The 19,371-nt window shown below is 37.9% G+C and overlaps 1 protein-coding gene across 4 annotated transcripts in view; it reads right to left on the reverse strand.

The window, feature by feature from the left end:
• The window catches only part of p120ctn (adherens junction protein p120), a 914,089-nt gene that overhangs the window by 64,648 nt on the left and 830,070 nt on the right, over positions 1-19,371 (reverse strand). For all 4 annotated transcript variants that reach the window (XM_067140690.2, XM_067140688.2, XM_067140689.2 and 1 more), the window contains one exon: positions 3,770-3,862. In XM_067140690.2, the coding sequence (XP_066996791.2) occupies positions 3,770-3,862 (93 nt within the window). The remainder of the gene's footprint in view (positions 1-3,769; positions 3,863-19,371) is intronic.

Here is a 19,371-nt window from a genome sequence, read left to right on the forward strand (position 1 = left end):
AAGAAGGATAAGATCAGAGAGAATGAAGAAGTACTGGGCTGACAGGAAACTGAAAAATTGTTTGTATAAAGTTGCCTAGAGTGGTCCAATGAAGGCCATAAAATGTACATACATACATACATACATTATCATTATAGACTGTTATGCCTTTCAGCGTTCAGTCTGCAAGCCTCTCAGAATATTCTAAACGTCGCCAGAATCCTCGATTTGCAACTAGTGTTGTGGCCTCATTTAGTTCTATACCTCTTATCCTTAAATCGTTAAAAACCGAGTCTAACCATCATCGTCTTGGTCTACCTCTACTTCTCTTACCCTCCAAAGCAGAGTCCATTATTCTCCTAGGTAACCTATCCTCCTCCATTTGCCTCACATGACCCCACCACCGAAGCCGGTTTATGCGTACAGCTTCATCCATCGAGTTCATTCCTAAATTAGCCTTTATCTCCTCATTCCGAGTACCCTCCTGCCATTGTTCCCACCTGTTTCTACCAGCAATCATACTTGCTACTTTCATGTCTGTTACTTCTAACTTATGAATAAGATATCCTGAGTCCACCCAGCTTTCGCTCCCGTAAAGCAGTGTTGGTCTGAAAACAGACCGATGTAAAGATAGTTTTGTCTGGGAGCTGACTTCCTTCTTACAGAATACTGCTGATCGCAACTGCGAGCTCACTGCATTAGCTTTACTACACCTTGATTCCATCTCACTTACTATATTACCATCCTGGGAGAACACACAACCTAAATACTTGAAATTATCGACCTGTTCTAGCTTTGTATCACCAATTCTGTTGAATTTCTTACCTACTGACATCAATTTAGTCTTCGAGAGGCTAATTTTCATACCATACTCATTGCACCTATTTTCAAGTTCTAAGATATTAGACTGCAGGCTTTCTGCACAGTCTGCCAGTAAGACCAAGTCATCAGCATAGGCCAAACTGCTTACTACATTTCCACTTAATTGAATCCCTCCCTGCCATTTTATACCTTTCAGCAGATGATCCATGTAAACTACTAACAGCAAAGGTGAAAGATTACAGCCTTGTCTAACCCCTGTAAGTACCCTGAATCAAGAAATTCTACCACCAATTCTCACTGAAGCCCAATTGTCAACATAAATGCCTTTGATTGATTTTAATAATCTAACTTTAATTCTGTAGTGCCCCAGTATAGTGAACATCTTTTCCCTCGGTACCCTGCCATATGCTTTCTCTAGATCTACGAAACATAAACACAACTTTCATCTGTTCCAATTATGAAAATCTGCTAAGGCGCACATAAAATTATTCCCCCATTTACTATGAGATATACATGCTGGAACAAAACAAAATGTGAAATTGTGATTGGGTGCCACAGAAATAAATAATTAAATTGGTAGAGCACAAATGAACCCTTTCTGTCAAGGCGATGGTCATATGCTGACGAGAAGCCAAACTCTTTTCAGTGCAAAAACAGGTTTTGCAACTGCAAATGGAAAATTTTTTACATGAAAGGGAGAAAAGAGCAGAACAAACAAGTACAACCGGTACGGTAGGTAATAAATATGCAAAATCAAACCATATGTGAAGGGAACACTTACAGGCCTAAAAATCACAACTAAGAAAGGATTGTGGAAGGTGCGGGAGCCCTATTGAGGTCCATCAGAAGGAATGGTGTTATGGGGAAGAAAAGGTTTACGATAACTGACCCTTGACTAAATATGTTGAAAATAACAAATGAAAAATTACAACAAACAAGTTAAATGACATAGCAACTGATACTTAACTCACAAACCAAAGATGTTTAATCCTTTTAGTACCAGTCGCTTATAGGTGGACTACACGAAGAATACCAGGCTTTTTTTAAGAAATTGCATAAATGTCTTAGTGAAGTTCAAATAATGTTTAATTGGGATAATGTTTAGTTTAACCCACTTGTGTGGCTGAGTACAAATGTCGCCCAAGCGTGTGATGAGTATTTATGAGTCATTTGTGTGAGCCAAGTTACAGACTTCCTCTTTCATTCCTTTGTTCCAGTCTGAATTCTCTTCCTAGACCTACCACTGCATTCCAATCTCCCATCACAATTAGATTCTCGTCTCCTTCCCTCTGATATGGTTGCACCTATGGTTGCAACAAAACCACTCTTTGTAGCTCTCCGATTGTTAATTCACTCGTCAGCTGACAGATACCCGAGCCAGTGTGCGAGACTCATCTCAAGTGGAAGGAGACAAGTCTCGTTAGTGAGAAACAAACTTTATTCATATACATGACGAGTTCTGTCTCGCAAGTGACTTCCGTCTCAATCCTCCTTCGAGACTTGTCTCCGAGTTACATCTCATTTTTATTCATATCACCCAATAATGGTGGTTCTGGTACATTTATTAGGATTTATGGTTACAAACACTGCTCAATATGGCCTCCCAACTCAGCAACATGCAGAATCCGTAACACGGTATTGTCGACAGTTACCTGCAGCATATCGGATGAAATCAGAGCAACGTATCATTGCGTTTAGATCAGGCAGAGAATGGATATGTCTCTGATAGACATGATCATTCAAATATCCCCACAACCAGAAGTCGCATGGATTTAGGGCAAGGGATATTGAAGGTCACGCATCTGGAAAATGCCCAGAGATGATGTGGTCATTACTGAAGGTTTCACCCAGCAAATCTTTCACCTGGTCATTGACATTTGGGGTTTCCCCATCTTGCATGAAAATAACGATATGGTCACAGTTATGTTCTTGCAAAGATGGAATCACGTGTTGCACAAGGAGATCCCTATAACATGCAGAAGTCACTGTACACCTAACAGGGGTCATTTCCACACAGAAAAGCGGACCAACAATGAAGGAGCTTGTAAAAACACATCAAACAGTCACATAAGCTGAATGCAAAGGTTGTTCCTGCAATAACTAAGGAACAGACACAACTCAATTCCACCAGAAGAACATTCTGGCATCAGAGTTATGGAAAATGGTACATTCTGACTGCTTGCAGTGCCATATTTTATCGTGGTGGCAAGACTCAGAACTAATAATTATTGTGGCATAATTCACGAGCACATTGCTTAGTTAGCATATCTACAAAATTTCAGAGTCCTACAATCATTACAGCCCGCGCTGTGCTGTGCTGAACACCGTCAGTTTAATAATTGTGGACACCCATTATTTAAGCAGGGTAAAAAATTTGGTGTCAGGTCAATTTGATTTGTTTATTTGTGTCTTTATAATGTGGCGAAGTCAGGGCTCATGGCCCTCTCTTACACTTAACCACACACAATTTTTAGACTTTAATAGCATCAATAAATATCACTGTAATCAATTACAGTTTATGATATAAGATAAGTAAGTTACATAAGGAATAACAATAACACAATTAATTGAGGTTACTATTGATGAAAAAATCATGGGATAAATAAAGAGTGGACAATAACAGAAAGTATCAAATTAATAACTAAAGAATATATTTACTAACTAGCTTAAAGGAAAACTTATTCTAATATGAGGCAAAAATAAATTAACTGAACATTACTCTGTTACAATCTGAGTTCACTAAAAACCATGTTACTATGTTATCTATTTCTGGGAACAGTGCATAGTCTTAAATGAGAAGAGTAAAAACGTAAATGTGATAGCCTAAGATATTTAAATCTAATACATAATTTTTGGTTTCATTCACACATCATTCGCTTTTACATTCAAGTCCCCTTATCCAGCTCCTGCTGGGTGTAACATACAATAATCAAATATTTAAAAATAATATAATATTACTTTAACTTACTGCAGTAGATGGGTAAGTCCTGGCACTGCCCGGAGGAGGTGCATGCGTACCACCTTCAGGATAAGACATATCTGCCATTGGAATATCTTCATTCTGGACACAGTAAAATAAAGCACACTATAAATAATCTTTCAGAGAATATATGTTAAAGGAGAGATTTACAGAGATATACACTCATCATATATTATCTGTATACATGGATTAATTCTGTTTCTATGTTAACAAATAGCAAGTTGTGCATCAGTATGAAAATAATACCACACTGTAGGCTAGGTACAAAATTAGAATTCATTATGGCCTTGTTTCTAATCTTTCACTTATTTCTGTTGTGGCATTCTACTTTGTGTGCTCTGTACTGTATATATATATATACACACACACACTCACTCTTACATTTTTTGAACTTACCTTTTGATGTCTACCCTGCATATGTTTCAACATGTATACCTTCATTCACTCCCACTTAATTTTGTCTGGTCGCTATATTGGATGTTCATCCGTTTCCTTCGTTTACGTATACGTCATGTGCTCAGCTGTTTTCTATGGTTGTACCTTCTGGAATCATTTCACTGCCTATATATTCTCGCCACCTCGCCTGTTTCGGCAGGTGGAATCGAGATTGTAATCCTGGGACGAATGACCACATAGGACCTCGTCATGGCATGAAAGCTTTATCTCTGCCCCATCATTCTGCAGCTGTACTTTAAGGTGAGAGATATAGAGACCATTTTATATATTATTTAACTTATATTTTCTTCTACGGCTACCTTGACAGGAGTTGGGGGAGTGATCTACGCATTCTGGACATTTACCAAGACTTTGAGGATAAACTCAATATTATCCATGTCAAACTACATCATCGAAACTGAATGCCTGTCTTCCATAATCCCTTTACCTATATTTCTCATGTACATCTCACGTTTTTTTTCTGGATGATCTCTCCCATCCTGGCCTTTTATACTGTAGGTTATGCATGTTTTATATTCTGTAAATATGAATTATGATCCCTTGGAATAGATTTTTTTGTATCACATCTTTATACACACTTGAGGTGCCTAGTATCAAACATAGACAAAAGCCATTTTGTTAATTTTTCAGTAGAGGCACATTTTTGTTTCTCTATGTTACCTCCTGATATGAGTGTGAAAATTTTAGTATGCCATATTGCCAGCCCTATGAACGAGAAAACCATGGTTGACACTTAAGAATTTCATTCTAAGGCAATGTAAAATGTTTAAATATGACGATGTCCATTTAGAAACTAAGATTAGCTTTTGTCCATTTTTGATACAAACATCCATGTAATTGTCCACTTATGAAACAAACTATCTCAATATTTGGAATCAAAGTTTCAGGATGACACCAAAGTAAACTTCTGTTTTAAAAGAAATATAATGAAAATATGAAAGAAATAAGGTTATTCTTATACTATGTTCACAATTTAACATTCATTTCAGTTCTAGCTTCACTGTATTTCTGGGCAAATAACCTCTAGTTCATCACATGTGTCTTCAAAACTATCACATTCAAAATCATTAACAGCTTGTTCATTTTCAGTACAACTGTTCTTGTTATTGACCCGACAAGAGAGGCATTTAATTTCTCCTTTTTTTCCAAAGTGCTTACCCCGTCATTTTTCAACATCCTTAAGTTTCTGTGGGTTTACATTCACGCCAATATCAATGTGTAAAGGATTCAAGACATTAGACTTGCCTATCCTGCCTTTGTGACCTTGTGCTCGATACCTGTGTCCAAATAGTAGCCTATGTCACTTTTAACTACAAAATTACCTCTCTTCGTGCAACTCAGTACAGTTTTTTTTTTTTACACTGTGAAATACTGAAATGAAGTTGACTAGCAAATTTCAGATAAATCTGTGCTTGTTCTTTCCAATTCGGTGGTTCCCAGGTTTTTCCAGTCACTTTCACTGTGCCGTACCTTTTGAACACTTCATTATGTTCATCTGGACTTATTATGGTCATCAGCTTCTTCAGGTCTTTCTCAACGAGTCCAAAAATCCTATCTGAGGGCAAATATGAGCATCCAATAATTGGAAATACCAGTTCTAATTTCTTTGCCTCATTCTCCAGCCACGTATAAACAGACACATTGTCAGGGCGCAGTTTCATTTGAGATGTACCTGTTACAACTGACAGATTGTAACATCAGAGTTGTCTGGAATAATAAGATGACTGATCACTTAATTAGGGCAAAACAATGTTCTTTTGGCAATCATAGGACATTAAGAAACAGTCCCTATTTCGTTTAGGTGTCAATAAAAATTCTCTGCTTTTTTTTTTTTTTTTTTTGGATAGTTCTCTTCAAAATTAAGGTTGATCTTTCCTGTTCATTCTTTTCAAACTTAATACATTGCTCTAGTTCCAAGCATGTGGTGCACTCATCTGTGCCTGGAGAAGAAAACCCTAAATTGAACCTGGTATTAAAAATCCTGAGATGTGTTAGGCTTAGCAGGTCAGCAGATGAGTAAATTTGTACTTGCCTTTAACTATAATACAAGTCTCGGATGGAAGTTTAAAAATGGAAATGGAATTGGCAATTCTCCGATTACAGTTGCACAGTATGATGGTAATGTTGATGTTCGTGCAAGTGTTAGAACAGAGAACAAAACCCAATTTGGAACAATATTTTTTTTTTTTTTTTTGCTAGGGGCTTTACGTCGCACCGACACAGATAGGTCTTATGGCGACGATGGGATAGGAAAGGACAAGGAGTTGGAAGGAAGCGGCCGTGGCCTTAATTAAGGTACAGTCCCAGCATTTGCCTGGTGTGAAAATGGGAAACCACGGAAAACCATTTTCAGGGCTGCCGATAGTGGGATTCGAACCTACTATCTCCCGGATGCAAGCTCACAGCCGCGCGCCTCTACGCGCACGGCCAACTCGCCCGGTAATTTGGAACAATAAATATTTTAACATTGAATGGGAAGGAAAATGAATTGATTGACCTAATGGAGAGACGAAAACTCGACATCCTGGGATTAAGTGAAGTAAACTGGAAAGAGAAAGGAATGAAGAAACTAAGAAAGGGGTACACCTTGTACTGGATGGATAACAGTAAAGAGAAGAGAAATGGAGTGGGATTTGTAGTGAATCCGAATGTTGAACTAATAGCTGAGGTTGAGTATGTAAATGAAAGAATTATAATAATGCACATACATGTAAACAAGGAACTACTGAAGATAATACAGGTGCATGCTCCACAGACAGGATATAGCATGGAAGAAAAAGATGAGTTCCTCAATGAACTGGAAACCCATATTGTTGGAGGTGGGATCATGACAATGGGAGATCTGAATGCTCATGTGGAAACTGACAGAATGGGATATGAGAATGCTCTGGGCTCACATGGGTATGGCGACAGAAATGAAGATGGAGAGAAACTGTTGGACTTTTGTATCAGAAATAACCTGATAATAAGGAACACATGGTTTATGAAGAGAAATAGTCATAAGATCAGCTGATATAGTGTGGATGGATAGTATGGAACATTCCATCGATTTTTTTTTTTTTTTTTGCTAGTTGCTTTACGTCGCACCGACACAGATAGGTCTCTAAATTTTACAATATTTAAAATTCTTTCACCGTTCTGATAAATAAATTTGCCAAAAGGGGAAAAAAAATATCAAAACGGTGGAAGAACTTTAAATATTGTAAAATTTAGTGATTAAATTTTGATACAGAAAATTAAGTTGATTACTTGCAACAGATAGGTCTTGTGGCGATGATGGGACAGGGAAGGTCCAAGAGTGGGAAGGAAGCGGCCGTGGCCTTAATTAAGGTACAGCCCCAGCATTTGCCTGGTGTGAAAATGGGAAAAAATGGAAAACCATCTTCAGGGCTGCCGACAGTGGGGTTCGAACCTAGTATCTCCCGAATACTGAATACTGGCTGCACTTAAGCGACTGCAGCTATCGAGCTCGGTCATCGATTTTATAACAACAGACTGAGAATGGGAAAGATACGTCATGAATACGAAGATAATCCCCAGTGAAAGTATTGAAGGTGATCATAGATTATTAACTGTGGAATTAAAACAAGTAAAAATCCCTAAAATTGTATTGAAAAAGAAACCAAAGATCACGATTTGGGAATTGGAGGAGGGGGATAAAAGAATGGCATTTCAAGATTGTATAAAAAGGAAGTTGCCTAACACAGAAATACGAAGTGGAGAAGAAGAGTGGAACAATATAAGATAGACATTTGTGGAAGCAGTAATTGATGTATGCAGGAAAACAAAAGCAAAGGGTTAAGGGAAAGGAGACAAGGTGGTGGACAGACAAAATTAAAAAAGAAATAAAAGAAGGGAACAAGGTGAAGAAAGAAATGGATAAGGAAAAGCAAAAAACGTATCAGAGGGATGAGAATAAGACAGAAAGGTTACATGTGGAATACAAGAGATTGAAACTACAAGTAAAGAGGAGTATCTAGGAGGAAAAGGAGAAATGTTGGGGAGAGTTTACCAACAAAATTGAGCAAGATAGTTGAGGAAATCAGTAACTATTATACACAGTAATAAAATCAAAAAGAATAAATAAAAAGAAATCAAGGCATTAGAGAGAGAAGATGGATCCATAGTATATGATGAAAAGGCTCTTCAGAAGGTGATGGCAAAGTATTTTGAAAAACTTTATAACGAGGACGACTGCTCGAAGGAAGAAGGAGATAAGAAAATGGAAATAATAGATGGAGAAAAAGAAGAGAACCTGATGACATGGTGAAAACTTGAGGGCAGTGAAAGCAATGACCAAAGGTAAAGCAAGTAGAAAAGACAAATTCAATGCTGATATGATTAAGGCAGCAGGAAGCATTAGACTACAGTGGCTATACAGAGCCCTCAAAGCCATATGGAAGGATGAAAGGATACCTGAAGACTGGCAACAAGGAAGCATTGTACCAGTGTTAAAAAAACAAAATAGGAATAAATATGAAAATTATAGAGGTATAACCCTATTATCACATGGGCTAAACATAATGGAGAAAGTCATAGACAAAAGACTGAGGGATGTAGTAGAAACACAGGAAGAACAATATGGCTTTAGACCAAATAGATCAACAATAGACTCAATATTTACAGTGCAAACGATAATGGAAAAACATCTGGAAAGGAACAAGAAAATCATCTTCGTATTTTTGGATTTGGAAAACGCTTATGGTACAGTTAAGAGAAAACATGTATGGGAATGCCTACTGAAAAGGAATGTACCAATATCATTAATTAGAAACATAAATGTGTTGTATCATGAGAGTAAAAGCAGTGTACAAGTGGGGAGTGGTGACTGAAACATTTTATACAAAAAAAGGTCTTAAGCAAGGAAGTGCACTGTTGCCATTATTGTTTATTATATTGATGGATGAAATCATAAAACGTGTAAAACAGAGTATCAGCAGTGATGAAGTGAGTGCTTTGGTATTTGCAAATGATGTGATGATTTGGGGAAAGGGAGAAAAGGAAGTAGAAAGGAGACTGGACATTTGGAATGAAAATCTGAAGGAGTTTGGAATGGTAATTAATAAAAAGAAAACTGTAGTCATGAACTGTGGAAAAGATAAAAAGAGAAGCCAAGTGAACATAGATGGAGAACGGTTACAGAATGTAGAACAGTTTACGTATCTGGGTAGCATTATTAATGGAAGTAATAAAATCAACCCTGAAATTAATAACAGACTAAGTAAAGGTACAAAATTTTATCATCAAGTCAGAGAGTTTTTTTGGGATGACAAAGTACCCAATAGAACGAAATTAACATTATATAAACAATATTTCATATCAAATGTAACATAAGGACTAGAAATGCTGGTAACTAATAAGAGACAAGATAGTAAGATCCAAGCAGTAGAAATGAAATTTTTAAGAACATCCATTTAAAAGGCAAGAAAAGATTGAATTCAAAATATTAAAATCAGAGAAGAGCTAAATACAGAACTGTTAGTAGAGAACATACAGAAAGCCGGACTGAGATGGTTCGGACATGTAAAAAGAACGGGTAGCAAGAAGGGAATTGGAAAGAGAAGTTAAGGGAAAGAGACCAGTTAGAAGACCGAGAATAAGGTGGATGGATCAGATTTGGAAGGAAATTAGAGAAGTTGGACTGGATGTGGTGGAAGTAATGGAGCAGGAAAAGTGGAAGGACAGAAAGGAGTGGAGGAAGCTTGTCAACCACACCCGGACGAATGGAATGGGACATCGATGATGATGATGATTGAAAATGTGCTAAAAGTAAGCTTCCTTTACTTGCAATTCAACTTCTCTACCTTCATTATACATATGCAAGTTCAGGTGGACACTCCAAAACATTGTCTTCCATATTAAACGAAAATATTTTCCCATATATTTATATTATAAGTAAAACGCTGAAAAAAGTATGAACACTAAACTTCCAAGCACGCACCGACAAGAGAATGTAAACAAACGGTCGCCATGAAAATCTGATGTCACTTGTAGCAATCTGATTGGCTGAAACGGTCATGTCCGTTTTTGATAGAAACTATGTTCGGAGGTGTCCAATTATGAAAGAAACTGCATATTTCTAAGTTAAAAATAAAGTACGAGTCACTAATTCAGAGAGAGCATTAAAAATACTATAATGATCGATCATTAACTGAATTTTGATATAGATGGCGCATGTCCGCGTTTGATATTAGGCACCTCACTTATATTTTCAAGCAGGTTGTTACCACTACCTCTGGTTGTAAATTTAACTATTTGGTAGACTCTTCCCATCATTGTGGAATTTGTTTATATGCATTGCCCTATATTTGTCAGGTCCATTATATTCGCTAGTTAGCTTTAGATTTAGGCACTTAATCTTCTATTTGTTTAGGTGACCACACAGTATAGTTTGCTGTAAACAATGTTATATAATTTAGGGTTAAGGGACATGGCACCAAAGAAATATTTTATCATGTCGTTATTTCAGACCTTGACAACAGCGAAGAATTTAACATCCAGTTCAATGGAGAGATCACTAGTTCAGTCTGCAATGATAGTGGTATTTTTTTTTTTTTTTAATGACTGAGCTCGATAGCTGCAGTCACTTAAGTGTGACCAGTATCCAATATTCGGGATCAAACCCCACTGTCAGCAGCCCTGAAGATGGTTTTCTGTGGTTTCCCATTTTCACACCAAGCAAATGCTGGGGCTATACCTGAATTAAGACCACGGCAACTTCCTTCCCATTCCTAGCCCGTTCCTATCCCATCATTTCCATAAGACCTATCTGTGTCGGTGAGACGTAAAACTTGTAAAATAAACTTTTCAATGGTGACCATTACTTAAGTTAACTAGTTCAGTTCAGTCTGCAGTGATAGTGCATTATTTATTTTCAATGGTGTTGAGTACTGAAGTTCACTTAAAGTTTTATTTTTTGTTAGTGGTGGTGGTGGTGATTATCGAAGTTAACTATTCTTTTAATTTTTGTCAACGTTGGTGTTAATTATTGAGGTTAACTATTCTTTTAATTTTTGGCAACAGTGATGTTGATTATTGAAGTTACATGCTCAAGATGTACTTTTTTTTTATGAGGGTACTGATTTACGGATATCAAGTGGTTCTTTCTTTTATGGGTCGTGATGATGGCGGTGGTAATTACCAAAACCAAGTGATAAGTTTATTTTTTAATAAGTGATGTTAGGAGTGTGATATATTCATTCCTTACCGGAGTGATGGTAATGATCACTGAAATCAGTAATGTCAGTTTCATAAAGGATGAAGATCATTTGTTTAACCCATATATGCCCGAAACTTTTGTTTTTGAATGAAGTGTTCATTTTCACATTTGTTGCTTCTTTTAGTGATATTAGGTTAATGGCAACACTGATTTTTTGTTTCTATTAGCGTTACTGTCTGATTGGCCATGGGTCGAAAACGACCCTGTGGGCATATAAACTACCTTTTCCTAAATTGTTGTCATAACATATCTTACAGTTATTTACTAATGCAGACAACCATTATTGTGTGAAATGTTATTGTTTTGTTTAATACAATTATACACAAATACTATTAAACAGATAATTATGAGTTCAAGTGAATTACAACACATTCACAAAAATATTGCAGCACTAGAAAGTTACAAGCACTGTGTGCATCTTACACTGAAGTCTGTCTTCATGAAAAGCTATGCATGAAACTTTGAGAAACATTTATCATGCAACGCGACATTGCATCTCTTGCTTGCTTTCGTGGTTTTACTTTTGCACGAAACACATCTTTTACGTTTCTGACCCACAGTAATCATATGACCATCACTTTCGTGTGCGATTTCTGGGACATTCTTTATGACATTCCTTGATCGGGTAGATGGGCCGGGTTGTGTTCGCGCAACTCCATATTTCAGAAGAAGCGTTTTAGCTAGATCCCTACGAAATGATAGATGCTCATTGGTTCTTCCAAGGGAACGAGATAGAAGGTAGGCATTGTTCACATAAACATCTAGCAGCCAAAATACAATCGATGTGTACCATTTCTTTCCCCAAATTCCAACCCGGTACACAACAACATTGCTATCCATTTGATCCACTCCACGCATATAACCATTGTACTGATGAAAACCGAATGTCTGAGGAATGGCAATTCCTTTCTTCTGTGCTGAAGAGTACCCTTGCGTGGGTCAAATAGGATGAACTCCGTAGTCACTTGACAGGAGCGTAACAACGTTGTTATCATGCCACCTAATTGCATTGATACCGTGTTTCTTGTTTATCATGGTATCAAATGCTCCTCTAGGCTCCTTGCCCATAACATCAATTCCCTTTAGTGGACAGTATCCTGTACGGTCCTTTCTAACAGTTCCTGTTGCCTCTACACCTTTTGTCTGAAGCAGTGACCTTCATCAGCGGGAGGTTGTATAGCCACATCAATAGTTGAAACCTCTTGTTTGGAAGATAACCTTTCAAGCTCTTCTAAAATCTCAAAAGTTATAAGACTGTTTGGGAAACTAGGAAACATGAGAAGAAGAACTTTTAAGTTTTAGTACCGAGTCGGTAATAGATTCCCTCTCCCCAAATATAAAAAACGTTGCAATAATAACGGAAAGAAACTAAGCTGAGCATTAATGCAATTATGATCATATTTGATGAAATGCATGAAAGGTTCCTTAAATGCCCACAGGGTCGAAAACGACCCATATCAAATATCTCGTTTTATTACATGACCATATAGAAAAATTAAAAAACTTGTGACATGTAGTCGTAAACTATATTCTTTACTCTTAGTAACAGCACAAGAACCAAGCTAAAATAATAAACAGCAAAATTGTCAACTTACATTTTCTGCCGCACTGCATCAATACTATGCTGAAGGATGTAACACAGCAATCTGTTTGCAGTTACAAGGCAAACAATACAGCTTCAAATCAACAATCACACATTCACAATAATAGCCAACATGCTGACAAATACATAATGATGATTTTAAGTCGAAAACGAATGCATGGGGATAAATGATGGCAAATGACTATTGTGGGTCGTTTTCGACCCTGTGGGCATATATGGGTTAAAACCAGCCATGTTAGTTGCTATTGGTGGTGTACCGCTATTTTATTATAACAACATCCAGTTATGTTACTCTCTTCATTAATTTCCTTTTGATGGTACCGTTCATAAATGGTTGGGATAAATAAATTTAATTATTATTCAGGGGAACAATAAGATTATTTTTAAATGTTTTAAATATCCATGCTTCTCAGATTTTTCATTCAAAATTATTTATAAAAGGAACATAACCTGAAAGTTATTGTGTGTATTAACTTAAATGTAAACTCAAGTTGTTTATTAATCAATATTGTGGTTCAGTGATACATTCCATTTAAATAAATTTTTAATTTAAACAATTATTAAAGTAACGTAATTTCATGTTAACTGGCTGTGACACAACATGGAGTGATCACTTGTTTTAATGAGATATAAGAATTGCTACCCAGTCCAGAAAGCCAAGAATAACAGCTGAGAGGATTCGTCATGCTGACCACGATACCTCAATCTGCAGGCCTTCGGACTGAGCAGCGGTCACATGGTAGACCATGGCTCCTTGAGGCTGTTGCGCCATGGGGGTTTGGTTTAGTCTGTATAAGAATTGCTAACACTGAATTTTGGAGCACCATGACTTGCCAAAGAGCAAGTTGATCTGCGAAGTAAATTCATTTAGTTTATATACTCGGCACAAAAATTAGGGGAACAAATGTTTGACATGCTGTAAAAGTTTATGTTGTGGAGCATGAAATATGTACAGGTTTATACAAATTGCTACACACCGCAGTAATGGTAATTCAATTGCGTAAAGTTTACCCTATTTAACATAAACACGCTTCCAGTCTCGGCGGGTCTCAATACAAAGTAGTCCACAGTACATGAACCACTGTCGCCAAACCATTGGTGATGTTAATATGCATTAGTTGAGTATGAGACAGTCAGCATGAGGCATCTAAGCGAAGCAGAAGTGTCTCGGGCTGTTGCCCTACATCAAGAAGGGAGAACAATGCGGTATGTGGCTAACGACCTCAGTGTGTCTCCATCCGTTGTGCACAGGGTCTGGTATCGTTATGCGGAGACAGGGTATGTTAGACACCGTGGACAAGATCGCAAACGGAAAAGTACTGCTCAACAAGACAATTTCCTACGGTTATCAGCACTACGCCGGCCCTCCAGCAATGCTAGGGAACTGCGAAGTGACCTTGGAAGAGCTTCTGGCATTCAGCTGTGTGTTCAAACCGTACTCAATCGATTAAGAGAGGATAACATACGCTTTAGAAAACCTGCTAGCGTAACTCCCCTCACTAGGGAACAGAGTAGAGCTCATCTTGCATTTGCCAGAGAACATTGTCAATGGCAACTGAGACACTGGCGTCAGGTAATGTTTACAGATGAGTTCAGGTTTACCTTAAATGGACCGGATGGCCGTCAATGCATGTGGTGACAACGAGGACAGTGATTCGTTGAAGGTCTTATGCAGGAAGTGGACAGACATGGTGGTGGATCAGTCATGGTGTGGGGAGGGATGATGCTTGATAATCGTACGGATCTTGTAGTGGTACCTGGCTGTCTGAATGCTGCGGTGTACATCAGGGACATTGTAAACGACCATACTGCTCCTGCTGCTCTTGGTGTAAGGCCTGATTTCTTGCTGATGCATGACAATGTGACAGCCCATACTGCACGAGACAACAGAGATCATCTCCAGTGATTGCACATCTCTGTGATGGACTGGCCTGCAAGAAGCCCCGACCTAAATCCACTGGAGCACTTATGGGATGTATTGCAGAGACAGATTCGGCAGCGCGAAAATGCTCCACAAACATTACACGACCTCAGCGGAGCACTGGTTGAGGAGTGGGATGCCATTCCACAGGCAGTCATCTGACGTTACGTACGCAGCATGACACGCAGGTGTGCAGCTGTAATTGAAGCTTAGGAGAGGTACAACATGATATTAGACAACTATCATTTGAGTAAGCAGATTGTTCGGCAAGAACTTTACATTGTGATTGTGGTAGTTCACCTGTTGTGTTGCAAATTGTGGTGAATGGTTAAATGCAATGCCAATGGTTTGGTTGTTGCTAGTTAAATAAAGCATACAGTTCCTTCACCAACATGCGTTTCTTTTCACAAATCCATGTCGAGATTCTACACAGCATTAAAAACCTGTTCCTCTAACTTTGTGCTGAGTGTATAATCATCGATTCAAGTATAACCAGAGGTTGTTTTGGTTCCATAAAGGATCCATTCGGTGGCTGATGATATCCTATGTGATATTTTATAATTGGTAGATAACCTTGATTAAGAAAAATTCAGAGTCCGGTCATGAAAACTGAATCTTTAACAAAATCAACCAACGGCGTTACTTGCAATCCGATATTTTTCAGGATTTTCTCTTTTTCATTCCTTTTCTTATTTTAATTTCTAGCAATGGCAATTTACGTCAAATTAAATTAATAATAAAACAAAGCTTTATTCTAAGGCAATCCATTTTAAATCCACATTTATGTTAAATTTTTGTCATCTGTGTTGTAATATTAATTTGTTTATTTTGATGCTTCACATCTATTTAATTCAACAGTTCCTTTCGAGATAGTAAATCCATCTTAGCCCAATTCTTGAATTTGAAAATTAGATTTCCTTGTGTCACCCATTGATTTATGCCAACAAGTGCCAGAAGAACCTGAAAACCCTGAGACAAGAATAGTCTACATCTGCAAGAGCCGGAGGCAGCAGTTGACAATCGGCAAACAAAGGTAAAATACATAGTATGTTGCTTGTAGTTATCACCGAGATCTGATTTCTAAATCAACACATAACACATAAACAACAAATAGCACAGGAAATTGTTTCCAGAAGGTAAAGAGCAGCTATCTTTCCGATAAACCCAGTAACAACCTACCTGGTCACTAAGTGGATGTTATGCGAACTGTTCAGAGAGTAAGATGTAGTAGCTCAGATGGTAGAGGAGCTGTATATGGGTGATAAGTATAAATTACAGTGCCCACTTTTTTAAAACTGCTAACTAGAATATTTTGTGAGCAGTTGCTTTTATGAATACACTAACAATATTAACAGGGAACAGTTATCATAATTCCCTTATTACCGGGCGAGTTGGCCGTGCGCGTAGAGGCGCGCAGCTGTGAGCTTGCATCCGGGAGATAGTAGGTTCGAATCCCACTATCAGCAGCCCTGAAAATGGTTTTCCGTGGTTTCCCATTTTCACACCAGGCAAATGCTGGGGCTGTACCTTAATTAAGGCCACGGCCGCTTCCTTCCAACTCCTAGGCCTTTCCTATCCCATCGTCGCCATAAGACCTATCTGTGTCGGTGCGACGTAAAGCCCCTAGCAAAAAAAAAATTCCCTTATTTTGTTTTATTTCACTATATAGCAGTAGGTATGATATATCTGGTCCATTAATAGCTTAGGTAAGCACAGAGAGAAGGCTCATTATTTCCTTTCACTTTTGTTATTATCTACTTGCACTTAAATAAACACATTATTTTATGGTTTAATGCACAAAACGTGTTAGTTCCTTGTTACATTAATCATAACATAAATGGCCTCCCCTTTTATTTTTCTCTGAAGTACTACTTGCTGCATATGACTTGCATAGCATCTAAATATCAGCCTCGTTCGATCACTCGGTTCAGGTCCAATCCTAGGTCGAAAGCTTAATTCTGATGTGACAAATCTTTTCCCTGTGTTTTCCTTGTATATTTTCTGAATTTTTATTTCCCTGTACTCTCCCTGTTTTTCCAGAAAATGAGTATCTTGATGTAGGGCATATCATTCAGAAATTACAGAAAGAAAAGGTTATCTTAACTCCTTGAAATACCTTTCTATCAATATGTAATGTAGTTGTAAGTAACCAACAGCATGTGGCCCACAATTTTCTTGAATTCCTGCCAAGGGAAAGAAAGGTATTTTAATGTGAAAAGAGTACTTCTGATCCTCATACTCTTGAGACTGATAAGATATTTTAAAGTAAGACCATAACCAAATCTGAACTGATGGCTATGATAAAAGGTTCAGAAGGGAAATGAATACAAGAAAAACCAAAATTCTATATGCAGAAAACAGACATGTTAAAATTGTGAACCAGACCATTGAAACTGTTGACGAGTACATCTACCTTTTCCACATAAACAAACTAGGGAACAACCATCGAACAGCAGAAATTCCTCAGAGACTAGGGTCAGGTTGGCTGACACTCAAGTAGCTATGATTTATTTTGATCGGCAAGGTACACCAGTTAGCATGAAGCCCAAGATACACAACATGTGCATTCTGTCAGCAACAACTTACGGCCTAGAAATTGGGCTTCTAATTTTACCTGGAATCCAAACTATATACATAAAAAGTTCCACATGCAATGGCTAGGAATTGCCTTTGTTAGAAGCCAGTGACAATGTCACTCCACTCTCATCCCCCTCCCAACTATTTTGCAGTTCAATCTATCCATCTCATCTTCAATATTTTTTCAGAAGACTACATTTTGAGGGTTTCTTGCTTTGGTTAATCAATAACTTTTGTTCTCATAACTTGTATCATCAATGGTTTTGCATACCACCCCAGCATGAAACCTCTCTAAGATTTAGTTTCTTATCAAATATTTCCAAAACTCATTTGTCTTCATTTGAGTACATTTCATCATGTAAGTTTAATACTTGTTTACTTTCATCATGTACTCTGTTTGAAAGACTTGGTTAGTATGTTGGTGACAACTAATACAAAACTGACAAGAATAACTCCTAGTCACTGGTAGGATACCAATTAGAATATGGTTCCAGTGTATGGCGCCCCTCATCAGAATTACTAGATTCAAAAACTGGAAATTACTCAAAAGAAAGCAGCCTGATTTGTCATGCATGATTTATGACAAAAGAGTAGTGTTATGAGAATGTCAAAAACTTTGGGCTGGGAAATATTGGAAGTAAGGAGATGAGCTGCTAGACTAAGCAGTATCTATGATCAAAATCTTCTGGGCTATTCTGCCGTGGTCCACTCTTCTCATTTCTGCCACTACTGCTGCAGAAGTCATCTTCTGTGGCATCGTCTAACTACTCTCTCCTGTGTTTCACTGGCTAATGCAGCAGTCGAAACGTCTGGCAGGAAGGAGAGGAGTGGACCATGGCAGAATAGCCCAGAAAATTTTGATTGTATTGACTCCGGCTAGGAAAGCCTTCATACTTTGACAAGTAGTATTTATTACATGTTATCAATCTCAATGTTATGATCCGTATTGAAAAATACTATATGTAAGCAAGTACACTATACAGTAAGGTCCACCTGTTCAATACACAAATAATTTATTGATTAATATCTCATTAACCTTTTATATGCAGTACAGTTTCGTCCAATATTTGGATATCATCAGCCGCTACACTAATGGTTAAGGTTAACATTTATATTAAAATGATGCCCTTAGATGTTCTGGGCCGCACGCGCGCTACACTGAAGGAATCAGCGTGTCCTCCTAGTCCGAAAGGACCGGGCAACCCGTTGAACCTCCTTCGTGCTAGGGATTGGGGCTTGCAATTGTTCCCCATGAACGAGGAATTCCCAGTAAGCGTGAGTCATAAGCTCGCGTTGATTACGTCCCTGCCCTTTGTACACACCGCCCGTCGCTACTACCGACTGAATGATTTAGTGAGGTCTTCGGACCGGTGCGCGGGATCTGCTTCGCGCAGTTTCCGATGTGTCTGGAAAGATGACCAAACTTGATTATTTAGAGGAAGTAAAAGTCGTAACAAGGTTTCCGTAGGTGAACCTGTGGAAGGATCATTACCGAAATTGTTTTTAACAAAAAACATTTCGAGAAGGAGGAGTCGGACGGCCCCGCGCGGTCCTCTCCTCCGGCGAAACACAGGTTTCAAGGAATATTCCTCATGCTTAAGCTTATGTGAGCTATCCTGTCTAGTATACAATGATTAAAAACATTATGTCAACAGCATTAACACAAAACACTACATGTAACCTATGACATTATAAGGGACAAAACATTTCACATCAGTTGAACTAACACAAATATCGTTAAAATGCTTAAGTGAAATCTACTTACACAATGCAATTTATTTATGCACAAAACTAATTTAAACTTTTAAGTAAAG

Source organism: Anabrus simplex, chromosome 2 (assembly GCF_040414725.1).
Source record: "Anabrus simplex isolate iqAnaSimp1 chromosome 2, ASM4041472v1, whole genome shotgun sequence".
Classification (NCBI taxonomy): domain Eukaryota; kingdom Metazoa; phylum Arthropoda; class Insecta; order Orthoptera; family Tettigoniidae; genus Anabrus; species Anabrus simplex.